The sequence below is a fragment of the Panicum virgatum genome, chromosome 5N (assembly GCF_016808335.1).
Source record: "Panicum virgatum strain AP13 chromosome 5N, P.virgatum_v5, whole genome shotgun sequence".
Lineage (NCBI taxonomy): Eukaryota > Viridiplantae > Streptophyta > Magnoliopsida > Poales > Poaceae > Panicum > Panicum virgatum.
In genome coordinates this window covers 16,509,597-16,534,697 of record NC_053149.1, presented here as the reverse complement: position 1 = coordinate 16,534,697, position 25,101 = coordinate 16,509,597, and the positions used below count along the sequence as shown (strand labels likewise).

General features: G+C 46.1%; 1 protein-coding gene and 1 long non-coding RNA gene across 2 annotated transcripts; both read right to left on the bottom strand.

Moving 5' to 3' along the window:
- Positions 1-841: 841 nt before the first annotated feature.
- On the bottom strand, positions 842-5,644 carry LOC120676238 (probable WRKY transcription factor 31). The gene is made up of 6 exons (XM_039957468.1): positions 5,280-5,644; positions 5,060-5,143; positions 4,771-4,965; positions 3,364-3,672; positions 2,813-2,926; positions 842-1,796 (listed from the first exon to the last, which is right to left on the bottom strand). The coding sequence occupies exons 1-6, from the start codon at positions 5,550-5,552 to the stop codon at positions 1,029-1,031; spliced, it is 1,743 nt and encodes a 580-aa protein (XP_039813402.1). The 5' UTR covers positions 5,553-5,644; the 3' UTR covers positions 842-1,028.
- A 14,640-nt stretch (positions 5,645-20,284) lies between these two features.
- Positions 20,285-23,630, bottom strand: LOC120675796. The gene is made up of 3 exons (XR_005675491.1): positions 22,815-23,630; positions 21,801-22,239; positions 20,285-21,559 (listed from the first exon to the last, which is right to left on the bottom strand). It is a non-coding gene; the product is annotated as an uncharacterized LOC120675796 (long non-coding RNA).
- Positions 23,631-25,101: the final 1,471 nt, after the last annotated feature.

The following is a 25,101-nucleotide window of genomic DNA, read 5'->3' as shown; positions in this document are numbered from 1 at the left end:
AGCAATGTGGAAGATGGCGGGGGCAAAGACGTTGGGGGAGCTGCTGCCGTAGTGGTGTGCTGCAGCGAGGAGTGTGTGGTTGTACTCTTTTTTAGCTGGTGCGTTTGTAGCAAAAAAAATAACTAATCCAGATCGTGGATCCGGCATCGTAATCGGACCGTTCTTTCTTCCTATTAATACAACGACGCGCAACTCTCTTGCACGTTTGAGAAAAAAACAATTTGAAATAGAGGGATCCTTTCTTCTCAGACAATTAAAGTCTTCTTAGGAGTAGTGCAAAAGTAATTTAAACGAGCTGATTACATAGTACATAGTAGGTTCCGGCAAGCGAGGCCGAGAATAACGACTCTAGTGAACGTCCAATAGACCCCTAGGGAAGAACGGACTCAGACTCGTTTACTTGCGTGGGACAACAACGTGGACGGCGGGCGGCGTCAATATTACCCGCGGGAGGAGCTGACCGTCACGCACACGCACGCCGGAGGAGCTGACAGTCTCAGCCACCACCGCCGCCGTGTTCCGATTCGAAGTCGGCGCGGCCCCTGCGGCCCTGCCGTCGTTGCATGGCCCTGGTCTTCTCTCTGGACCACTCAACGACCGACACCCTCGCTCGAGGGCGCTTGACCCGGTCGTTTCGTTCTCCGGTCGGTCATCGCCCTTCATGGACCGTAACTATACGGACCTGGGCCGCTCCAGTCCATTTCGTATAGTTTGTTCCAACAAATCTGACCATTCCTAACCCCTCAAAAAAAAAAAATCTGACCATTTCTTTTTCTTGTTCGTCTCTGCAGAGTCTGCACAATACTTCTCTCCAAGACACAACTGTATAGTACGCGCGTAGTTTTCATCTAAAAATACTGTATATTTCAAATTTTCATCTGTACATATAGTACAACAAGTATCGTAATGCATCCTGCTCGTGTGTGTGTGTGTGTGTATAAATACACTCAATCTTACAAATACTCTAGTGCAGCTCGATGATCTCTAGTCGTCAGTCAGACTCCCTGCCTGCACTCTTGTAAGTTTAATTAATTTCCTCGAGTCGTCGACGTGGTGCAGGACTGCGTCGCGAACCGAGGCGACCCGGACGCCGCGTGCGCTCCGGCTGCCGTCGTCGTCGGCGCTGCAGGGGCGGCGCCTTCGCCACCGCCGATGGTCGCCTCCCCGGCGACACCGATATTACTTCCACGGGGTGTAGCTGCAGGCTGGCCCTGGTGCGCTCCTCCTCCTGCCATGACCGACGAGATGGCCGCCGCCAGCGCCGTGGTGAAGTTGGGGTCGGCCGCGATCGCCGCAGTCACCGTCTCCATCACCGACTGCTGCTGCTGCCGCGCGACCAGCCCGGCCGGCATCGCCGCCGCCGCGGGCGCCCGCTGCGGCAGGAACATCGCCAGCGGCGGCGGCACCGCGAACGGCATCGCGGGGCCCGCCGCCGCCGCGGGGTGGATCATCCCGACCGGCGGGCGCTGCAGGCCGTGAGCCAGCAGGCCGCCGCCGGCCGCCGGCGCCTGGGTGAGGTCGAGGGTGATGGTGGGGAACGGCGCGGAGGCGGAGAGCGTGGCCATGGTGGACGCGTAGGGGATGCTGGCGTGGTGGTGGAACAGCGCCGCCGCTGTGTGGTGGTGGCCCAGGAGCGCGGCCGCGCCGTCGCGGCTGGTGGCCGGCCCGGAGAGCAGCATGGCCGCCGCCGCGGACGTCGTGTTCGCCATGGTGGTCGCCGCCGGCGGCAGCGGGTGGTTGTGGTGGCCCTCGTACGTCGTGACCAGGATGCTCTTGTCCTCGGCGCACCGTTGCACCTGCACGTACACGTACAAATCAAACATGACTCATCATGGATGCCACCACCAGCTGCTGCTTCTGCTGCAGTTATTAGCTTTGATGCATGCATGCCTTCACGTAAACAGCTTAGAATATCGCAGGGGACTGTTTTTGGTGAGCTATCAGCGTCTCTGCACTGAAAACATCGGAAACGTGTTGGCCTGCAACAAGCTAGGGAATGGTCCAATAATGGGCCATTTTATACAGTTCGTAGACGTGTGTGTGTGTGTGTGTGTGTATGGCCTGCCTTGATATACAGCTGGATGTTGATGGGGGAAGATAAGTGGTAATAAAATATGCTTCATGATATGTGCATCAGGCATGTACTATGTTCACATTAGCATGCATGAGTGCTTCATTATGTGCATATCAGTCATGTATACGTGTCATCTGTTGAATACAGAAGCTAAATGTTAGTCAACTGTTAGTCAATTCACATGCCAAGTTTCAAAAGGATTAAAGAGCGCATTTTGTCAGAGGTTAGGTGATTGTGCCTATATATATGCAAGACAGAGGACTATATATATACTCGTCACATTTGTTTTTAAGGCGCACAACAAATAATGGATTCTTTTCTTTGTACCTATAGTGTGTACTTAGATTTTTCCCTTGCACACATGTTTATGTGGAGTGTGGCGAAACAGTAGCAGCACTAAAACTCGATCTCTACTTGCAATGTTTTAAGTACAATAGTGTACTTAGTAGCCAATGCTTTACTGTGTGGGGTTTAGTTTTGCTTCAATGTTTATATCTGCACTTGCAGTCCACGCTTTTCTTGCAAGAAGGTACATTTTAGCCATCATTTTGGTCTCTATGAAGAAGTCATGCGCGTGGTAGTTACTATTTACCAATGGATAATTATTCAGGCAAATGTTAAGTTTCTGCCTCGGCACAGTCAACAAATGACCTACTAAAGTCTATGGAAATGATGTAACAGAGGTAAATTTTCAGCAGGAGATGACTATGATAGGCCGTGCATGCATGTATTATATACCTGCTTCCTGACGGGGCATGCCACAGCCATTGTGCACCTGTAGTATGCTCTCGGGCATGGGTTACCCTTGGCCATCTTCTGCCCGTACTTCCTCCATTGACACCCATCGCTAATCTGCAGTTAGAAAAAAAAGGCAAGACACTGTTATATTCGAGAGCATGTACATATCAGTACCAAATCCATAGAATAAGTACAAACATGAAAACTTTAATGAAGGTTGGATAAAATGACAATGATGATTGAGGAGGTACCAGATGTGAGTACTTCATAAAAATTATCCAACATATCAGAAGATTTGAGAAAAAAAGTAAGAAATGTTTCAAAATTTGAGTATGCACGCAGGTCAGCCTGAAACCTAATTGTTGACAAAAAGCTTTAAATGTTCAGATGACAAACGGAAGAAATATATATAGCTAAAACTTTTTCAGGCTTCCTCTATGATATGGTACGTGGTTGTTACACCGTACCGTACTGCAGGTATACCGTGTTCTCTAGCACTTGTCTTTGTCTAATAATGAATGATTAAGCAAATCAACTTGGAAGGAAATTACCATTGGTGCCTCAGATCGCGCCCGCACAGACACCCTCGCCTTCCGGCCCGGCAGCTCCGCCGACGAGGCGGCCTGCTCGCCGTTCTCCCTCGGCGGCGGCGGCGCCCCATCCTGAGACATCTTCCGCTTGCCGTCGGAGTCGTTGTTTCCAGCATTATTGCTCAGCGAAGGTGACGCCTCGCCGGCTCCGTCGCTGGCCTCATCCTCCGCTCCGGCGTCGGGCTGCGTCTGCGCCGTGGAGGAAGCGCGCGCCTCCAGCAGCTGCCGGGTCGTCGACGTGGTGGGCGCGCCCATGGCGTTCAGGTGGGTCTGCATCGAGATTTGGTGGCGATCGACACGTACATACGTGCCGTTCCTTTAGTCAAAAAGAGGAAAGCGAAGGAAGCAATTGAAAGTGTTAATGCATGAGATGAGAACATGCTAACTACTCCTGCTACAGCGATCAAGTCATCAAGATGTAATAGCTGTGTTCATAGTAAGTGTGTCACTGTAAGAAAGCAAAAGGACAATACACAACTGGAGGTGGGTTCTCGCAGCAATCTTTTTATAAGAACTACTCCCTCCGTTCAAAATTATATTATGGGGGTGTTTGCAAAATCAAATCATGCATCTTGATGTCATGAAAAATTCAAATTAAGTTATCAGTTTGGAAGAAATTTGTATCGAGAAGATCACTCACTGCGAAAGTTTCTGAAGAAATAATGTATAGTGATCTAGTTAGCGCCATCCTCTGGCCCCATGCTCTATGGTTCTATTATATTAGTATTTGATTATATTATCTGCCGTATTTTTTATATGATTAGTCAATCAAGTAAGTAAATCGAGGCATTCATAAGCTCATGTGGCAGGATTTGATGAGGATCTTACATGAACGTGCGTGCATGCACGCAAATTTAGCTATGACCTGTACATTAGTGCGCGAATCTTGATCATGAAGAATCTTTCTGCTCATCATATATATTTCTCTAGCATAGGTCTAACTGTCGAACGGCAAATTAATCTAAAAGTTTTGCAATTGACCCGGACTCGAATGGATCAGCAAAGATCGAGGAGGCCGGTGGTAATAATTCAATAGGTTCAATTCAAACGAGCAAATATCTATTCTTATATTTGCTTCTCTCAAAGAAGAATGGATTATTAAAGAAGCTGTGAAATAATTGATCGAAAAGGATATAGGTTTAGTAAAGCTTAACGAGTCTAAATAGCAAGTTTAAATGAAAACACTTGATTTGTGTTTCAATATATGCAACTTGCGTTAACATCAACAAGTATATATAGCTTAAAAAAATTCGAAATAAAGGGGAGGAAAAACTAAGAAAGGAGATTGAAAAAAATTGATATCGTACTCCACAAGATGGAGATCATGATAAGATCAGTCTAATAATAATCGGAGGAAGTGTCACTTACATGATGAGGCAGCAGTGATGATCGGTTGTTCATGAGATCAGGATGGTGATGCTGATGTGGGTGGTGCTGCGTGACCTGGAGAAGCTGTTGGTACAGCGTGCCATAGTTCCGGGTGAGCTCCTCCAGGATGCCCCGCAGCCGCCGGTTCTCGTCCACCACCCGCCTGAGCTCCGCTTCCACCGCTGACGCCTCCATCTACACGCATGGTAATGCAAGATCCAGTAATCAAGCAGCAGCCAAAGAGTAAAAGAAAGTCATCTTCAGAGACGATGGATGAAAATGAACCAACCTTGTGATTCTTCGCCGCCGTCACTTCCTCGTCCCCGGCGCTCGCCGCGGCGGCGGTGGCCGTGGTCAGCAGGTCTAGCCCGATCTGCACACAGCAAGGACGATCAATTTGGCACTGTGGGCACAAACTGGCAATCAATCAACACGCATAATTTCAGCAATCATCACGGAGCCAAGCCATGTACGGAAGCTGATGGTCGAGATCGGGATAGGCGACTCACGTTGACGTCGTCCCGGCCACCTCCGGGCACTCTGCGCCCGCCGCGGCCGTCGTCCTGCTGCCGCCGGGCGCCGGAGTCCCGCGAGAAGAAGTCCACCTCCCTGATCTCGCCCCGGCGGCCAGCGGCCACGAGCTCCTCGTCGTGCCGCTGATGACCAAACAAGGCGGCTCCGCGGTGGTGCAGCGAGAGAGCGCCGTGCGCCATGGTGGCGGCGTCTTCCCCTCCTTCCTCGTGGACGTGGTCGTGACGGTGGCGCTCCGGCTTCGTCTCCATGGAAAGTGCGGAGAAGGATTGGGCTTTATGGTTACTTGTGTCAATTAGGGTCAAGGATACACACAAAAGAAGCCAAAGCTGATGGACTTGAACTTTGGACTGGACAAACAAATCACCAAATAAAAAAAACGAAAATAAAACTTGGGAGGTGGGTGTGGACCAATGGGAAGGCGGGGAGGGCCGCACGGGGTGGGGTGGGCCAGCAGCGTCAGGCGCCGCGTTGCATGACGTGGGGGAGGGGAGGGAGGGGCAGATCGGTAACTGCGCGCGCGCGTCCACGTGAGAGGGGAGGGTCATTAGGAAAAGGCATTGAGGTCAAGGAAGTCAATTTGGGTTGGAGGACCAAGTGGCGCCGGAGGACGACACGACGACGACTAATGATCTCGTCTCCCGGTTTTGGCGTTTCTTTTTTACAAGCGGTCAAAAATATCACGCCGTTGCGAGAAGTCTAGACGTAAGTCTGTGCCTTTGATGTGTGGTTAACAACTAAACCCCCTGTGCTAGCGTACTTAAATTTGTGATCTGATATATGATACCTATATTGTGAATGCAAATGTAATATTGTGTGTGTGCACTGATTATGACAACATGCATTTTTTGTGGTGACGATGGAAAACATACCCTAGTTTCTTTTTTGGCTTACCAATTAACTTAATCAATGGTATATTCACACGTTTTATGTCAAATTTGAATTTTGATGTGTTTAATCCTTTATCTTCTAATTTATATGTGAAACTATGAATTTAAATTTAAATGAAGTACTTGGTTTCGTCAATATTCATAGATCTTTATTTGTTTTGCGAAGTACAAATACATACGTTGTATACGGCGATCGGGCACTTAGGGTTACATAATAAGTACAAAAATTTATAGTCGCGTTCTTTCCACAAATAACAGGAAGCGTTACTATATGTTCAAACTAATGCACTGAGTTCATGAATAGACCTGTACGTGTTGGAAAAAGAAAACTAAATATATCTAAATCATTGGCCTTCAAAATACAAGTAACCTAGCATTATCACAAAGTGTCGATCCGATCACTGCCAATAAACCTATACTATCCTATGTAGTACTACACAGGGCCCGGGTCTACACGCCAATCCGTTGTTATCGAACGTACTTCTCGAGCAGTTTACACAGTACACGGCACAAAGACCTTCAATTCAAATGATTCTTCTTCAACTACTGTGTGTAATCACTGATGCAACACACTAACAAAGCTGGACCACTGGTTAATGGCACGCCATTTTCCTAGCAGAGATGGGCGCGGTAGTGTTGTTTTCTGCAAGAGGGGTGAGGTGTGTCTCGATCTCTTGAATGACTTGTTTCTTCGAGAAGGTACTCTTAGTCTTCACCTACTATGTGGTTTTTGCAGACCGGGTGTTGTGCGGCGCATCTATTTCTTTTTTGCTTTACACGGTCTGGTTGCGTGTTCTCTCCCCAATGTGTCGACATCTCACGTGGAAATGTAAATATATTCCATTTCGCCAGTTCAACGGAGTGGCCGGAAAAGGGTATGAGAAGTACAACGTACACGGCATAAAGAAACTAAAAGAGAAATGAATCCATGGAAATCTGCAGCATAATATTTTGAACTGAATGAAAGGACAAAATGTTAGTGTTGATCTCCACCGACTCAGTCCAACGACCAAGTAGGGCCCTTGACTCGGCTCCCTGGTTGGGGGAGCCCAACCCAACTAGTCAGCCTGAGCATTCGGTAAATACTGAACCGATCGGTTCGGTTCTTCGGTACCTACACAAATTCGGTTCCTCAGAAATTGGTACCGATCGGTTCCAAAAAAATTCGGTACCGAGGAGATTCGGTATCGGTAAATTCGGTTCGGTTTCGGTATTTACCGAACAGTACCGAATTAGTCACAGAGAAGATGTAATAGCCGGTTCAAAAACTAATTTTGACATAATTTCATAGATATTAATAGTGCAAAGTACAAATACATATAAAAATCCACATGACTATAAGTGTGAGTGCCAAAAATACATAATATATTGTCTATAATTGTATAATCAATTATATAACAACACTCAAACTTATCACATTTCATGTAAATTCAGTAAGTTCGGTAAATTCGGTAAACTCGGTTCGGTTTCGGTATTTACCTCGGTAATTCGGTTCCTAAAAACTTGGAACCGAACATGGAACCGAATACTTCGGTTTCGGTGATTTCGGTTTGATTTTCGGTAATTTCGGTTCGGTATTCGGTTCTCGGTATTTTGTGCCCAGGGCTACCAACTGGGTTGTGGGGCCCCATCACACTAGCACTATATAGAGGAGGTGGGGGCCACAGAGGCAGGTACGCCTAGAAAGAATTCTGCCCACTTGCCCACCTCCACGACACTATCCACCGAGGGAGTGCCATAAGCGATGGAAAGCTTGCCGCCGCCGTCGTCACTGCACTTGACCGGCGATGGTCACTGCATGACATTGCATCGCCGGACTCCATCTACACCGACGAGATGCCATCCTCTACTACCCGAACCTCACGGTCAGTTCCTCCTCTCTCCCTCCCCCCCCTCTCTCTCTCTCGGTTAACCCACAAGAACTTCATGATTTAATCACTATTAAAGAGAAAATACCCACTGATCTGCTCCTAGACGGTCAATAGATTCTAACATTGGTACCAGATGCCTCGATCTAGTGAGTGGATCGAGTTGGGGAAATAAGAAAGAAAGAAAAGAAGAGATCGAACCCGATTTCTAACCCTAACCCTAACAAAGCAAAGAGGACCGGCAAGACTCACCTCAGGTCCCTGCCGTTCACCACCGCCGTCGTCCCTTGGACGCCGCGGGAAGAAAACCCGAGCTGCAGGGAAGCGAGGCCTCACCGCCGCGGGGTCTCGGCCTCGGGCTCGAGGGCAAGGGCACCGTCGCAAGGCCACTTGATGGTGGCGTGCTCACTGCTCATTCAAGGGTGAGCGCAAACGCCGGCGAAGGGCCACTGTTGGCACTCCTTAGCCTATACGAATAACTCCGCAAGCGTACAGAGACCGATGTAGCCTTCACCTTGGAGTATTCCAGAGTATCGAATCCACGGGGAACCATAAATGTGACCAGACTTAGGAACTAGTTCAATTGGACCCACCAGGGGAAGAGAGGTAAGTGGGTGGAGGGTCTAACGTCGGTTTGCCAACTTATTACCCAGAAGACTTGCAACTAAACTATCTTGATCTGCTTCGGCGGCCTAAGAGAAGGACTCAGACTGGGGTGAGAATGGAGTCCAATGTTCGTCGACAACCACTGCTATGAAAACACCCGAACGTGGTGGACTACAAAGGACGGACATGGTTATCACCACCTGCCCGCGTACCACTGCGGTACCGTGGGGTGGAACACAACCCGAGGTAACTAACCAAGCCGAGGCATCATGTCTAAACTACCGAGTTACTGACTTCCGCCTGGCGCTATATAAGGCTAGAAGAAAACCCAAATGGATAGAATTTGCTACTCACGCAAACAAGGGATCCCGCAGATCAAAGACAGAAAGTAAACAAGTAACTGAAGTAAAGAAAAAGACTAGCGAGATACCGATGAGAGTTGAGGAACTTCACTCCGAAGATATTCCATTCCTCCGAGGTGGCTTACAAAATGGAGTAAGGCCGAGAGAAATTGGCACCGCTCCTTTACTTTGGCTTTCGCCAAGACTAGAGATGGCAGCGGATCGGGTTCGGTGCGGGTATCCGCGAGTTTTGGTTTTTCAGGTTTCGGGTTTGGTGTTGGTTTTTCACCCACGGTTTTCAGGTTCGGGTTTTGGTTTGGTTTCGGGTTCAATTTTGAGTTTTGGTTTCCACCCGTGGATATCCAATGGATATCCGAAATAAATCATTTGGAATTACAACTCATGTTTTATAATATGTTAATGATAACTTGTTTATTTAGACTATTAAATTTATTGAAAGTTGAGTCTTGAAAATATTTATTATTTGTTGCCTATTGTTTATACATGTGAATATGTGTATATTTATTGCGGGTTTCGGGTATCCATTCGGGTTTCGGGTATTCGCGGGTTTGGTTTTGGTGATGGATTTCCACCCGAATCGGTTTCGGGTTCGGGTTCAGATTTCGATTTTGGGTTTCGGTTTTGGGTGAACGGAGACTCCACCCGTTCCGAACCCGACCCGTTGCCATCCTTAGCCAAGACTCTCACCTCGCACTCTCCCTATTCTACTAAAGATGGACTACATCTTGCTTGCTCCAAATGGTGTGTCTTGAATGAGGGGCGGGGGCTCCCTTTTATAGTGCTTTCAAGGTGGTTATTCTGAAGTTGCCTACACTTCACGCAAGTAGGTCGGCGTCGTAACTTCCACGCGAAGGCTGGACACGTGGCGTGACAAAGTCAGGCCGGCCGGCCTCCCCTAGGGCGGCTGGCCTAGGATTCCCGCCATCTGTCGACCGCCTTCGAGTGGACGCTCCTGATACTCTTTGGAGGACGGTACTTCTGGCGGTTTGTTCAACCGACGTTTCTTGGGCCGGGCGGCCTAAACTAGGCCGGGCTGCCTAGCTCTAATGGCTTCTCGGCCCTCCGTTGCACCGACACGCTCCTCAACGGTTGGATATCACTCCAACTCTTGCATTTTGGTAAGTTACCCATTAGAATGGCCTGGATTCTCCTTCTAGATGACTCTGATAAAGTTTCATGCCTAAATTCCACAGTAGGTATGCCGGTCGGCAGGACTCGGACCTTCCAGTTCAAACAATGTCCGTTTTGGCTCAATTTTGGATATGTTGTTCCTGAGATCAAATATGCACCAAAACTTGTGGAACCCATTAGATATAATGGTTATGGCAAGATTATGGCCTATGTTTCATGAAATCAGGCAGAGCGTTGGCGGCGAAAATCAACGATATCGACCGCCAACTGCCACGCGGCGACGCCACCACTCCTCCGGCCGCCCGCCATGGGCATCTGCCGCTACCACCGCCCGCTTGGGTCTCGGCGCGCAGAGAGTAAAGGGGAGGCAGAGATGGTTCAGGGCTGCTCGGAGCCATTGCTAGAAGAAGAAAAGAAAGGAGACAGAGGCCGGACCGTACCGAGCGCGAGGATTGCGCGGCCAGGGCGCCGAAGGTCGGACCGAGCAGATGTGAAGGCACAGTGACACTCTGGCGGCACCTGCAGCACAGAGAGAGAAGACAGAGGGAAGAAGGGGAGAGCCAGCACTCCCACGAAAATCACGCCCAGCCACTGGATCAAAAGGGACAACCACGATCGACTGGCCGCAGTTGGGCCAGCTTTCGTCCCAGGTGGGTGAGACATTTCCCAGCCTAGGCCCAGGTTGTGGCCTGGGACACGGGACACACAGCACGAGTAGGCCACGAGCCAATTTCAGGAGCAGACCGAGCTGCCCGATTGGGCTGTGGAGCGAGCTGTGCGGAGCGCTTCAGGCCGCGCGCTAGAGCGGGTCGAGCCGCTGGCTGCTGGGCCGCAGAGCCGAGCGTCGGCTGGGCCCCATGCGTGAACCAAAGGCCCAGGTGGGCACACACGAGGGAGCCGAGCCTGTTTTTGAATTGGGCGCGCGTTTTAGCTGGGCTGAAAATACAGTAAAGAAAGTCCTAAGGTTTTCTATATTTTCGAAGTGGCAAGAAGGTATGGAAGATTTTATGAGACCTAAAAGTTCCAAACTTGTTTTGGAACATAGAAAAATTTCCTAACGGAGTCAAGACAGTATGCTATAATGGGTCTACAAGATTAAAATGTGACTCCAAAGGGAATATGGAAAGTCGCTAAGCATGACTTGTGGCAAAAGCTTTATGCAAAGAAAAGGATAAATTATAATGAGACATTTTATGTAGTCTCCGTCAGACCCGGGGCAGCGAGATGCTCACAAGCATGGAATGTTCTAAAATAAGAGATAGCGCATGGCATATACCACTACAAGAAAACTAGTCATTCGTCCATGAGCATTAGTACCAGTCGCATTTAGGACCGGTACTAAATGATCTTGAGGGTGCATTTAGTACCGGTTCTAAATTTTGACGCCTCCTGATGCCATTTAGTACCGGACCATAACACCAACCGGTACTAAAAGTCATCATTTAGTACCGGTTGGTGTTTTGGCCCGGTACTAAAATGGCGAGGCCATTTAGTACCGGTCAATAACACCGACCGGTACTAAAGGGTAACATTTAGTACTGGTCGACGTCTTGGCTCGGTACTAAATAGGCCTCCATGGCTTATTTAAAAGGAAAGCATCTCGCACATAGTCACATGTGATGCATTGGTGGGATGGCAAAAGAAGTTACATGCGAGGCCTGACGTTGTGAGTTCGAATCCTCACAATTGCATGTATTTTTTCTTCTTTGGGTGATGGATTTAGTACCGGTTGTTGCGACCGGTACTAAAGGATCCTGCATTTAGTACCGGCCAGCTGGTACCGGTTGCTTCAACCGGTACAAACAAAGCCCTATGACCGGTACAAATAGCCAATTTTCTGGCTGTGTACCTTATCCTATTGTAACTACCCGATTAGGACTTTATCAGTACTCGACTAGAACTTTCCATGTAACGCTGTCCCCCTAGACTATATAAGGGTGGGCAGGGACTCCTCCAAAACATACAACCTCATACATCATCTAAGGCAAACAAACAACCACACAAGACGTAGGGTATTACGCATCTTGCGGTCCGAACCTGTCTAAATCTTTGTGTTCCTTGCACCATCATTTTCATAACTACTCGATCCCTTGCCTACAATCCTATTACTTGGGGTATTCCTATGCAGGCTTGGCGGCTAAACACCGACAACTGGCGCGCCAGGTAGGGGGCTCAGCGAGTTCATCGGCGAATTCGATATGGCCAGTTTCACCTTCAACAGCTCAGTGCCTAACTGTGACACCACCTTCGTCTTGGGCTCCAGGGTCTGCATCGCCAATGGCTCAGGTGGTTTCGACAGCCACCTAGACAACCCCAGAGAGCTGGAGGCAATTCCTGCGAGAAGGAACGGCCATTCCGACGATCTTGGCGAGATGCTGCTCCCTGATCTCGCTAAGGAGATCGAAGAAAAACTCGTTCTCAATGCGAGTTCCACTCACTCTCCAATCAATCTTAGATCGAAAACCACCCGATCTAAGATTCATTGTGCCCAAACTGCTCTCGGGCTGCGCAACGCATCTTTTGTCTATCGGAAGATGATCAAATCCATCTAATCCTCATAGGATGCAGGGATCGGATCACCACCACCACGTCCAGATCGATGGCTCCACCATTGGCTGGGAGGCTCCCGTTTTTGACGTATATTCAGATTCGAACGCTCGTCCTTAGACGACAACCTTGATCTAATCCTTGGCGCTCTGACACAACTACATGCTAAGTTCTGCAGAGGCTATGAGCCCTTGGAACCACCCGATTGCTTGCGAGTAGTGGCCAGCATCGACGATCTACCATACCAACATGGTAGACCTCTCTTTCCTATTCAGGAGGGAAGATCCGGGGAAAGTAAACTAGTCGAGTATGTCTCAACACCCGACAGTTATTCTCCAGAATGTCATGTTTTCATGGCCATCATCAACCCTCAATAGGATGATCAGGATGCCCAAAGCCAGCATGATCCCAACTAAGGCTGGATATCGAGCCGGCTCGGCTCGGCTCAGCTTGAGCTAGCTCATTATGGTAACGAGCTGGCTTAGCCCGGCTCATTACCAGACTGAGCTAAAAGTTAGGCTCGACTCGGCTCGTTTTGCAGCTCGAGCTGGCTTATTTGGCTCGTGAGCTAGCTTGAAAAAAGCAGCCAACTACCAGAGCCAGAGCTCTCATGCACATGGATCGGAGTTCTTATGTGCTTGAATCGTGATTCAAAGCATCACGACCGTGGTGGCGCTGCGAGGAGGGGGAGCCCGCAGTTGTAGGTGGCATCGGCGCCGAGCAGATCTTGGCGAGGGCGCTGGCCGTGTGGAGCACCGGTACGTCGGCTGTGAGGCCTGCAGGAGCACCAGCAAAGGTGCGCAGGGGCACCAGCGTGAGGAGTGCAGGGGCACTGGCCGCGAGGCCCGTAGGGGCCCTGGCCGCGAGGCACACAGGGGAGCAGGCCGCAGAACTGCATGCCTGCAAGGGCACTGGCTGCGAGGTGCGCAGGGGCGCCGGCCGCGGGGCACGTAGGGATTTGGGGTGCGGGGCGGCGGGCGATAGAGGGAGCGGGGAATCGAGATTGAGGGAGGGGTCCGTTCCGCGCAGAGGAAGGGAGTGGCGCAGAGGAAGAGATAGAGTTTTATCGACTCAGGCTGGGCTTCTCGGCCGGCTGTAGATTTGGATGTTGGCTTGTTTCGGCTCGCGAGCCAGCTCGAGCTGGCTCGATAATACACCGAGCTAAAACTTTAGCTCAGTTCATTAATATTTTTCAACGAGCCGAGTCGAGCCGAGCCACTAATGAGCCAAGCCGAGCGAGCTAACGAGCCACAAGTTTTTTGTCCAGTCTTAATCCCAACACAGCACTCGATCAGATCTCCAACGACGACCTGACCGCTGATGCTCCTCAAGATGAAGACAGTGACAGAAGAGGTGTTGAAAGAGATGAAAATGCGGCTCAATGCCAAGGAAAGCTTCACAGAGATGGGTGAAGATGGAAAGATGATGAATTGATTGGGGGGGAGGGGTCAAATGATGAAGTTGGATTCCCCAATGTTGGAGAATCATAATGACCTTAACAAGGCCACCATGTTGGAGAATCGTAATGACCTTAACAGGGCAATGTCTCATGAAAGGATTCTTTTAGAATCATAATTACATTTGTGGATACTACTTTTAGAATTGCTTCAAATGGATGTTGGAGCAGTATCTCCCAACGGAGATTTGTACGAGAAAGTATACACATGACATAACCAAATGGTTTTGTTGTGGATAGAAAAGAACATTGGGATACCACCTAATGAAATCTGATCACAGAACAGTGGCATCTAAAGCTTGATAAGAACAAAGAGAACTTTTGGGTTTTAAGTAAAGATAAATGCAACATGACAAATTGCAAATATGCAAAGTTTAAAGATGGGAAATACCTTTCCCGCAAAGTTCAAGGAAGAAGGTTATTATGACCTCTAGTTTTGATAAGAAAAATTTCGGTGAAGACCATTCACTCTAGGAATGGAAATTCATTGGGATAAAGGAAAATGGGTATTTAGATTATCGCAAAGAGCATACTTAGAAAAAGAATTCTAAAAAAATATAGTATGCATGCGAGTAAGCCTATGCCAGTCCTATAGTCAAGGGTAATAGTTTTGGAATTTCGAGTATTCCAGGAACCAATATGAGATCGATCGAAAGAAAAGGGTTCCATGTGCTTCAGCTGTTGGAAGCAAAATTAGTTCTCAATACTACCCTGACATAGCTCAAGTATCCGGGATATTTTGGTAGAAGTCCAGTCCAGCAATAGATCACTTGAATGGAGTAAGAGAATGATTTTACATTTTTGCAAAGTGTTGTAAGCCTCATGCTAAGTAAGAAAGAAACAGGTGCTCTCAAAAGGTTGTGAGTAAAAAGAACTGAGTTTTAGTGAGATGTTTAGTGAAGCCCATAATAGTAGCTAACACTATCATTTGGTGTTTTATTGTGGAAAAGCTCCAAAGCAAAATAGGTGTGATATCATGGGTCATGTATACCCAAAGTTTAGCATGATATGAGGCTACAGGACAGGCAAAATGGTTGAGAAAACCTTTACCCAGAATTGATAATGGTAAACAACAGCAATATAACATTCAAGTATTTTCTCTCCTATGGCAACATGTCAAGTGTGCTGCCAAACATATTGATAGTGAGTTATATGTTGCAAAGGAGAAAATCTAGAATCATAGGATAGCATTGAGCATCAAAGTACCAAGAAAGTGCTCGCATACCAAAGGCCTACCGCCCAAGTCGACATGGGTTTTTACTGGAGGCCTATGATTTCTGGATTACTAAGGGCCCAAAGAAAGGTTGAAGTCTTATTTCAATACAGAAAAGTGCATTGTGGCTGTTAATCTGACGGTAACTAATAACCATCATGACTAGGCATGCCCTATGCACTGATCTGCAATGAGACGAGGACCAAGAGCAAAGCAAATAAAGAGAAAGTAAAGAGTTAAGTTCAAGTTGAATAGTTTAAAGTACAAATGTGAGATCAAGGGGGAGTATGTTAGTGTTGATCTCCACCGACTCGGTCCAATGACCGAGTCGGGCCCTGAACTGGCTCCCTGGTCTGGGGTGCCCAACCCAACCGGGTTGTGGGTCCCCATCGTGCCGGCACTATATAGAGGAGGTGGGGGCCGCAGAGGCAGGTACGCCTAGAAAGAATTCTGCCCACTTGCCCACCTCCACGACACTACCCACCGAGGGAGTGCCAGAAGCGACGGGAAGCCTGCCGCCGCCGTCTTCACTGCACTTCACCAGCGGTCGTCACTGCACGATACTGCAACGCCGGACTCCATCTACACCGACGTGATGCCATCCTCTACTACCCTAACCTCACGGTCAGTTCCCCCTCTCTCCCTCTCGAGTCTCTCTCTCGGTTAACCCACAAGAACTTCATCATTTAATCACTGTTAAAGAGAAAATACCCACTGATCTGCTCCTAGATGGTTAATAGATTCTAACACAAAAGACTATAGCTATATATTTTCGGCACATGCATGATTGTTTTCTATACACACACGGGGATCAGAGAAAATGGCCTACTAATTTGTTTGCTGAAAAACAAAATTAAGGTATGCAACTTAAAGAAAGGCAAAATTTGGTCGCGGATAAGCAAAGTGATATATATCTACCGGCGGACATCGTTTTGGCCACTGGCCCCACCTGTCATATTCTTTTTTTTTCTCCATCTCATCTTCTTTCTTCTTTCTTCTTCCTCGAGCTCTTTCTCTGCATCCAATGTACAAGCTCTCATCTTAGCCCAACAGCCGAAATTAGTAGAACTAGGGGACCCCTCCTCTGGAAGCACCAGGCTTGCTCACATTTCACCTCATCCGATTTCGTGAACATGAGACTTGACGCTTCCACATCCTCGTGCACATCAATCTCGCCAGTCATAGTGAATGCACCTGACTCCACTGCCGTGCTAGCTGTTTTTAGTGCCGTGTGTCGCGTGACCTAAAGCGAGTGCATGTGAAGAGAGATCACGTGAGGTGCAAACAGTAAGAAGCATGGGCAAGATGATGTTGGGCACATAGATGAAGGTCTCGAGAAACTTAGCACGGATCGCGCACCATGGGCAGTGCGGATCGGTCGGCATCATGGGGTCTTGGAGGAAGAAGAAAGAGACGGTGGGCGGCAGAGACGAAAGGGCCGGGGAGGAGGAAGAAGAAAGAAGAGAAGGGAGTGGGAGGAAAAATAAAGAATCTGATTATGGTATGAGAGGCAGAAATGGTATTTTACTATCTTTCATCTCTATACTCTATTTTTCAAAAATACTCTTTTAATTGTAGTGGTGTATTTTGGTAAATTGGCAGAAAATAACAGTATCTGCTAGCATTATTGAGCCTTTTTCTCACGGTATCCACCTACAAATCAACATCACTTTGCAAGTCCTCTACCAAATTTTGCCTTAAAGAAAAGGTCGTGGAAGTTTGAATACAGCGCCCACTATGTTTGAGCTGGTCTGTGGTCCATATATAGGGTCAATATGGTCTCGAAGTAAAAAGGTCTCAGCTTATATTAGTAATGCTAGTTGAGGCAATTTGATAGCCCTAATACTAACAGACGACTGCAATAAGCATATAGCACTTTGGTTGATCTGCTGGCTACACACACACACACTCTCTCTCTCTTATGCGCCCGTTAAGTAGCGACCCAAAACATATCTGGTGGTGCAGCTGCTTGCCGATATACTATTCTTTTTTTGTTGCTGTTTCGCCTGTTCTGTGTACCATACCATTTTGGAGCAGTGATCGCTAGTAGCGGGCCTCTGCCATGGTTATGCTGTTGTACGTTTCTTCATTCCATTTGATTGTTTGCTTCCCCTCATTGCTATTTTGGATATTTGCGGAAGTGATTGAGGTACAGGCTTTGTTTTCTAGAGAAAAATTTGAAGGCTCCCCTTCACCGAGACTTGTTGTCACCGTTCCTATCTTTATGACATCTCCGAAAAATAAAAACAATGGATGTATAGATAAATGCCCCATTCTCATTTACTTGTCATAGTAGAACTTTGACAATTTGTGCGCGTGAAAGTATTGTACCTATTTGCAGGGTAAACATAATAATAATAATTAACAATACATATACTTAATAACGAACGTACGTATTTTTACATTTCCAGATGAACAACGCGTACTTGGGCGGCCATGTTTATAGTATTATACTTTCCATAAATAAAGCTAAGTGTTCCGCATGTAAGGGCAAAAAAATCTCTGATTGATCACCTGCACGTAACGTATTTTAACATTTTGATCGAGGCTACCGGATTCCAAAATATTACTTATGCGAGAGGACCAGATTAGGTCAAACCTATGGCGGCGATTGGTGAGCCAAAGACAAAAGGATCGAAATATACTATCCTAAAGGGTAACATGTTGGCCTCGGCAAATTAAAGGCGAGAAACTGGCCGCCGGATCGGACATAGAGCATCTCACAGGGCTCAACCAGCTGCTGGGCCAGTACGTAGTGTAAACATGGTCAGCTTTCCCATTCAAGGCAGTTTGACGTTTCCCAACACCCGAGGGCGCACGTTGCATGTGGTACGACAAATTTGGGATCAGCCATCCATGAAATCAAAGTATGAAACCCATGTACTTCACGGGCCACACGCTGCTTAATCTACATTATCCAGCCGCGGTTGATGTGGAAAGGTGTGGAAATCAGGGAGACGAGAAGAGGCTAGAAAGGGAGGGGGAGAAAAGGCGGGCAAGGTCGTCCGAGAGAGGATCGGAGACACGAGAATACCTTGTCGACCTGCAGCTGCTGGCCACAAATAGTCAGCATCCTACCAAGAGAGATGATCAAAGCAAAGGCTACACCGATCGAATCGTAGTTATATATGTATGGTCCATGTGAAGCTTGCTTCAATTCGGCCGGAGAGGAAGATGCCGGCCGTCATTATTGGCATGTGATGATACAAGATTGAGCGGCAGCACGCAACTTGCTTGTATTGTCTTCGGTGTCTTTTTTATTGTTGTTGTTTTTGTTCATTGATGGATTCTCTTGTCGCTCCATTTGGGTAACATTGACACCTTGGCGTTGGTGCTGTTTCTTTCTGGGATTTTCCCTTGTCTGGTACAATTTGTCAAGGCATATTGATATGAGGTTAGGTTGCACAACCCTTTCTGCTTTACTTTTTTTGTCGTTTGGCCCATATAGTAGAGTACGAGTCACTCTTTAATTAGTACAGCTAGCCTTGGCAACATACACAATGATACAGGACTAAGCAGATCCAGATAGACGTGCACCAATCATCATCATATACGCACACTTTCTCATCTCTTGGGTTCTTGACAAACTCCGCAGCTCTCTTCAAAGTCAGAGATATATGACAACATATACATCTAGGCTAGGACGACCAAACGTATAGTTGTAGTATAGGTAAAGATGCACACACGGCCGACATATCTCTCTCATTCTGCCAAGAAAAAGCCTTCTACATATTCTACAATAATACTCACTCCCAGATCAAGATACATGCAAATAAAAAACTCATTATCTATATATAGCTGGTCTAAAGGAGTACCGAGTACCATACCTAAGTTGCTTGCTAATTTGTCATTTGAAGTCATGGCATTAGCTGTATTCAAAGTGGACAAGGTCACACGCAAATCAACCAGAAGAAAAATATCGTAGCTTGAGAGCGGACCAAGTATGTGTATGCGTCTGATGTGCAATACAGAGTAGAGAAGTCAACTCCAAGCGAGCACCTACGCAGAAAATTAAGTTATACGTGACCAAGCATTGATTAGTCCTGCAGATTCTAATAAAATTCACAATTATGCTCTGATGACCAATATTGTCTCTCAAAAGAAAGAACAGGGAAGAGATGTGTGGAGCCATGTAGAGGAAGACAAAGTATATCACAAAGTAATTGAAGAACATTTCACCTTGATGGAAAAATTGTGCCTTCTACTCCTTTTTAATAGCCACGTACATAACCGATGGGATTTTTCATTTTCTTTAACAGCAAGTATAGGACTAGCTAGATTCCACACGAAAAACAACACGATGACGGGTCCATGTATGGTTTGCTTTAGATGGTGAAGAAAGGGGCTCTAGTTTGCACTCATAAGCGCTGGCACGCCCTTGGATCGATGTATAGTGAGTAATAATTAAGCATTTGAGATTTTCATCGCAAAACTAGTTAACAAAGAAGGAAGCATCGTACCAGCCTTTGATAATATTCATCAGTTCATCGCTACTGGTTGAACAAAATTAAGCAGGAAGTGATGGTGGCATTACTAGTTCACAGCTGGTTCAATGTTATAATAAGGCTGTGGATAGATCAATCATTGGGGTGGCAAAGAACTGGTTCTTGTCTTGCACCAGCAAGTTTTTCCTTACTGGTAAAAAAACGGAGGTCACTGGAAAACGTGTTTATCGGATTTATCGGAAAATTCTCGGATTCGCTGTTTTGTTTTCGAACGAAATTTGGAAAAAAAATTCTCATTTTGTATAGGGAATAACCTAGATTATTTCCAAACAATCTAACCGTAAAACAAGATATAACGGTGCATAGAAATGAAAAATATGGCTATTTTGAAGCGACAGACAATCTGTTCAACATGGAGTTCCAAATATTACATACAAAGGTGCTCAGTCCCAAATATTACAGTCTCCATCCATAGTTCCAAGTTCCAACAATTACTACATAGAATCAGTCCATGGTCCTAAATATTACAAGCACACGAAACGACAACAACAAGCTCAAACCCGGGCAAATAGTAGTACATTGTCGAAAATATTACAAGTAATTAAGGACAAGAACCAAAACATGGCTTTGTATCCTTAAAATCTGGTCACTAAATCACTCTGTTTTCCATAGTGCATGGATGCTCGAATCTGACCTTGACCTTCAGTACAAGGTCCTGACACAATGTTTCTTCAGCCTTGTCGATCTCGAACGGAGAGAGATTCTCTACTCCTCACCAGCTGATAAGAGAATAGAAATTATTAGGTACTGGTACCAGGAACATTACCTCCTTCCTGAGCTCCAGAGCCTCCCTCTCCAAGTTCATTTGCATCACCAGAAGCATGAACAACATCACCATCACCTTTAAAAAGATTAATATTTCAGCAAAGCTGCAGTATATAATATGCAGAATCCCATCAAAAAATTAAACTCACCATTGCCTTCACTGTCATCACAACTACTCTCCCCTGACTCAACATAAACAGGGCTACCTTGCTGATCCAATTCTGTTTCATAATCAGAGAAAATATTTTCTTCAAATCCTTCATTCCTTTTCTTACCCCATTTTCCACCAATCATCTTTTTAAATGCAGTCACCTCTTCATCACTAATCCCTAACTCTTCTATAACAAATCTGCTAGGATTAGGGGATTCAGGCCTCCGGTCATCACGTTCAACTAGAGTCGGCATAGACTCACTCCTAGAGGTGCACAACCAATCTATGATGGGGTTACCTTCATCATACATAGCCACATCTATTAGGATGCTACAAGGATCAGAATCTCTTTCACTCTCCTTGTTGGTTTGCATTTCTTGAAGGTTTTGCATGTCAGTTACGAAAGTTTGGATACACAACTTCAAATTATAATGTACAAAAACCAACTTGTGAAGCTTATCATAACTTAATTGATTTCTCAATATAATGTGCACCAAGGCAAACGTGCTCTAATTTCGCTCACACCCACTAGAGGACATGCATTGTGAGACAATACGACGTGCAACCTCTTGTAGTTCACTACAGTCTCCACCATATTGATCCCACCAATCAGCTAGGAAAATGATGGTAAATGAAACAAGAATCAAAACATAAGAAAGCAACAAAATAATGCACATACAAAAAAAATTAAAAATGCAATTACCTGTACTACACCGGCCATTAAGAGCAGATTTTCGAGCCTCCGCTCCTCCAAATAACCCTCCCTGTTTTGAGAAGAAAGTAAATTGATCAATTGCAGCAGAAGCCTTTGAAGATGAGCTTGCAAGCTTCTTGATGGCCAATGTGACAACATGTTTGGACTTTGGTTTCCTTGCAAGCATGGAAGTGTACAATGCTTTAAGGTCAAGTGCAGCGGCTAGGAAAAATATAAAATCAGCAATGTTAATAACTAGTGATGCATGAAACGACAACATGAATTGAACAATTTATTACTTCAGCCCTCACCTGCAAGCATAAGTGTATCATTGACAAGATACTCAAGTCTTGCATTGACTTTTTTCCAATACCCTCTGCAGATATTTTTGGATGGTATTATCACTTAAATTGACTCGTATTTCTGCCATAGATTTCATCATTTTTGGAACGAATGCAGATATAGAATAGATCTTCTGTTGCTGACGAAGTACAAAGTAGATTGGTGAGATAGCTTTTAACACCACTTCCATTTGACTCCACCATTTTTTGCTGGTCAAACAATCATATGTGAATTCATGGTCAGCCCGGCCAACCCACACACAGTTCTCCTAGTCATCAGATACCATCCATTGCTTAAACTTATCTTGTCTATCCCAAAAACTCTGAAGAAAAATAAAAAAAATGCCAAATCTAGTGGCATTCCACCAAATCAGCTCCCCCTATCTTTTCACTCATCATAGCATGCAGCCTACAAAAAACATGACAACAAGAGCATCATTGAATTTTCATAAAGACAGCAAGAAGACAATACTAGATAACTGAATTTTCTATCCAATACAAGAACAATATTCACTACCTGTTATGGTTATATAAGAATATGCAAATTCTCTTTGCACTATCCACTACTTTCTCAACATCAGGAAAGTGCCGTATGTCCTTTAGCATTAGGTTGATGGTATGGGCAGCACATGGTTTCCAAGTAATTTGTGGATGCATGTCAACCAAGTCTTGACATTCTTTCTTATAATTAGAACCATTATCTGTGACAACTTGAACAACATATTTCACTCCAATCTTGCCAATAACCACTGTACTAAGAATGTCAAGAAGACATTCTGAATTTTGAATAAAAACCAGTTGCATTTACAGAATTATGGAAGAACATGCGTCCATTGCAATATATCATGAAATTAATGATGGACATCATGGTAGGACCTCTAGAACCATAGCAGAAAAAAACACAAAGCTAAGTGCACAAGATTAATTATTTCAATATGGACAGTACAACAAAGTATAGGCCTACAAAGGTATACAAGTATTCACCTGTCCATGAATCACACATGATGGTAACCCCATAATATTTCCAATCATCCATGAATTCAGCCATGTAAGCCTCCATGTCAGCATAATTCATATCCGGCAAGGTACCATCTATTTCTCTCCCACGTGGAATTGACACTCCTTCACCAAATTGTTGAGTTAACTTAATTGCTGAGCGGAAGTATGGGCAGCTCGCTTTCCTTCCGGGAATATCATTAGCATGGAACCATTTTGCCCAAGCTTTCCCAATCTGCTCTTTGGAAACCCCCTCTAGCATAACGTCCACCCAAGGTTGTGCTTGGGCCCTACTGCGAGCCAAATCGACATCAAAAGGAGCATTGGAAGAACTTCCAGGACCTTTATAGTATCTAGTTGATGATTAGCTGAATAACCATGCACCGGCCCCATTACAAACAGACTTGCTAAAAGGTGAAGAATTGTCTTGCTGCATGGTAGAATTAGAATCCCTTAGTGACTCTCTCATTGCCATCTCAATCTGCCCTTCTTCATCAAGAGGGATGCTTGTCCTACCAGATACCCTTTGTGTTGCCACCTCCTTTTCAACATAGAGACGAAGATTAGTACTTCGCTTCCTTCTTATTCTTCCTGTTGCAAATTCATCTGCCATTAGTTTCTTAATATATGGTGGAACATTTTTACACTCCACTACATTCCCAGTTATTCCGTCAAGATGCTCCCTTAGACGAGATACACCACCACCCTTTATTTTTTATAACAATTGTAGCACATAAATCCAACCCCATTAGGGTAGGGGTAAGGCTCTCCATGACTCCATGTGACCTCAATTGGTCCATTTAACTTCACCACTCTCCCTGCAGCAACACATACAAACTCAACTTTAATTTATGCAGCACACTTGCCAATTAAATTGGTATTAATCAGGACATGGAAGAATATTTATAAAGAAAGTATATCATTGTATATCACGGATTGAATCTATTCAATAGGACAGATCAAGACTTTAAGAGTATTCATTCAATATAAAATTTCTCACAACATAGCTGATCTAAACTCTAAATCTCACAGCACTACTACTAAAAAAGGTACTCAAATCAACACTTCAACACAAGGCAGATAACCAACATTTCACATTGAAAGTCTAATAAGCAACTAGTTTAAAGGATTGACATAACAGTTTGCCAATTTACCATCTTTTGCAGCCATCTCCACTCCAGCATTACTATCCGTTATTCCCCTAGCAATGGCACCACTGCATGATGCGCCAGCGGCACCATAGGAGGATGCACCAGGGATGCTTTTACCTCTGCAGCAGCATTGCACCACATCTTGCTCTGCTAGAGCAGCAATAGCAACATCAGGACCCCGCATGGGACGCGCAGGCTCATCTTCATCCCCTCCACCATCCATTGCCATCACCACGGCGGCTGCAACTGTTGCAGGTTTGCAGTAGCCATAGAGAGGAGAGAGTGGGGCGGGCAGCCGGCGGCAGCAACAGCTCCGTCGCGGGCAAGTCAGCGAGGAAAGAAGGGGTTGATGGCGGCGAGCAGCAGCAGCACTAGCGGCCTAGCACTATTGCGCAGGAGAGCCGACATCCAGCGACAGTGACCAAAGGAGCTGCGGCGCGCCGGCGACCAGAGGAGTAGCCACCGCCATGGCTGTGCAGGTGTGGGGTGGAGTCATGGGAGTGGGATGGGAAATGGAATGGAATGGATAAGATTTAGAGTTAGGAGGAGGCAGGGGTGGTCAGTTTTGGGCTGTGGCAAATTGGTTTGGGCGGGGATTCAAATTGGGCGAAAAATTTGGGCGGTAAGAGGAAAACCGGGCCCCACCAAGAAATGTGATTATCGGTTTTTTGTTGCCGAGTGTGCGTATACGTCTGACGTGCAATAAAGAGTAGAGAAGTCAACTCCAAGCAAGTACCTACATACAAAATTAAGTTATACATGACCAAGCGTTGATTAGTCCTGCAGATTCTAATCATTCACGATTATGCTCTGATGACCAATATTGTCTCTCAAAAGAAACAACAGGGAAGATGTGGAGCCATGTAGAGGAAGTAATTGAAGAACTTTTCACATTGATGGAAAAACTGTGCCTTCTACTCCTACTACTTTTTAATAGCCGCGTACATACTAGATAACCGATAGGATATTTCTTTTTTTTAACAGCAAGTATAGGACTAGCTAGATTCCACACGAAAAACAAAACGATGACCTGCGGGTCCATGTATGGGTTGCTTTAGATGGTGAAGAAAGGGGCTCTAGTTTGCACTCATAAGCGCTGGCACACCCTTGGATCGATGTATAGT

Bases quoted from the DNA above. Each gene is read 5' to 3' on its own strand.
- LOC120676238 (XM_039957468.1), bottom strand. From the start codon at position 5,552: ATGGAGACGAAGCCGGAGCGCCACCGTCACGACCACGTCCACGAGGAA. The intron at 4,966-5,059 runs GTTGGTTCATTT...CCATGCGTGTAG, and splicing joins CGGCGGCGAAGAATCACAAG to ATGGAGGCGTCAGCGGTGGA. The intron at 1,797-2,812 runs GTATATAATACA...GTGTACGTGCAG, and splicing joins CATGCCCCGTCAGGAAGCAG to GTGCAACGGTGCGCCGAGGA.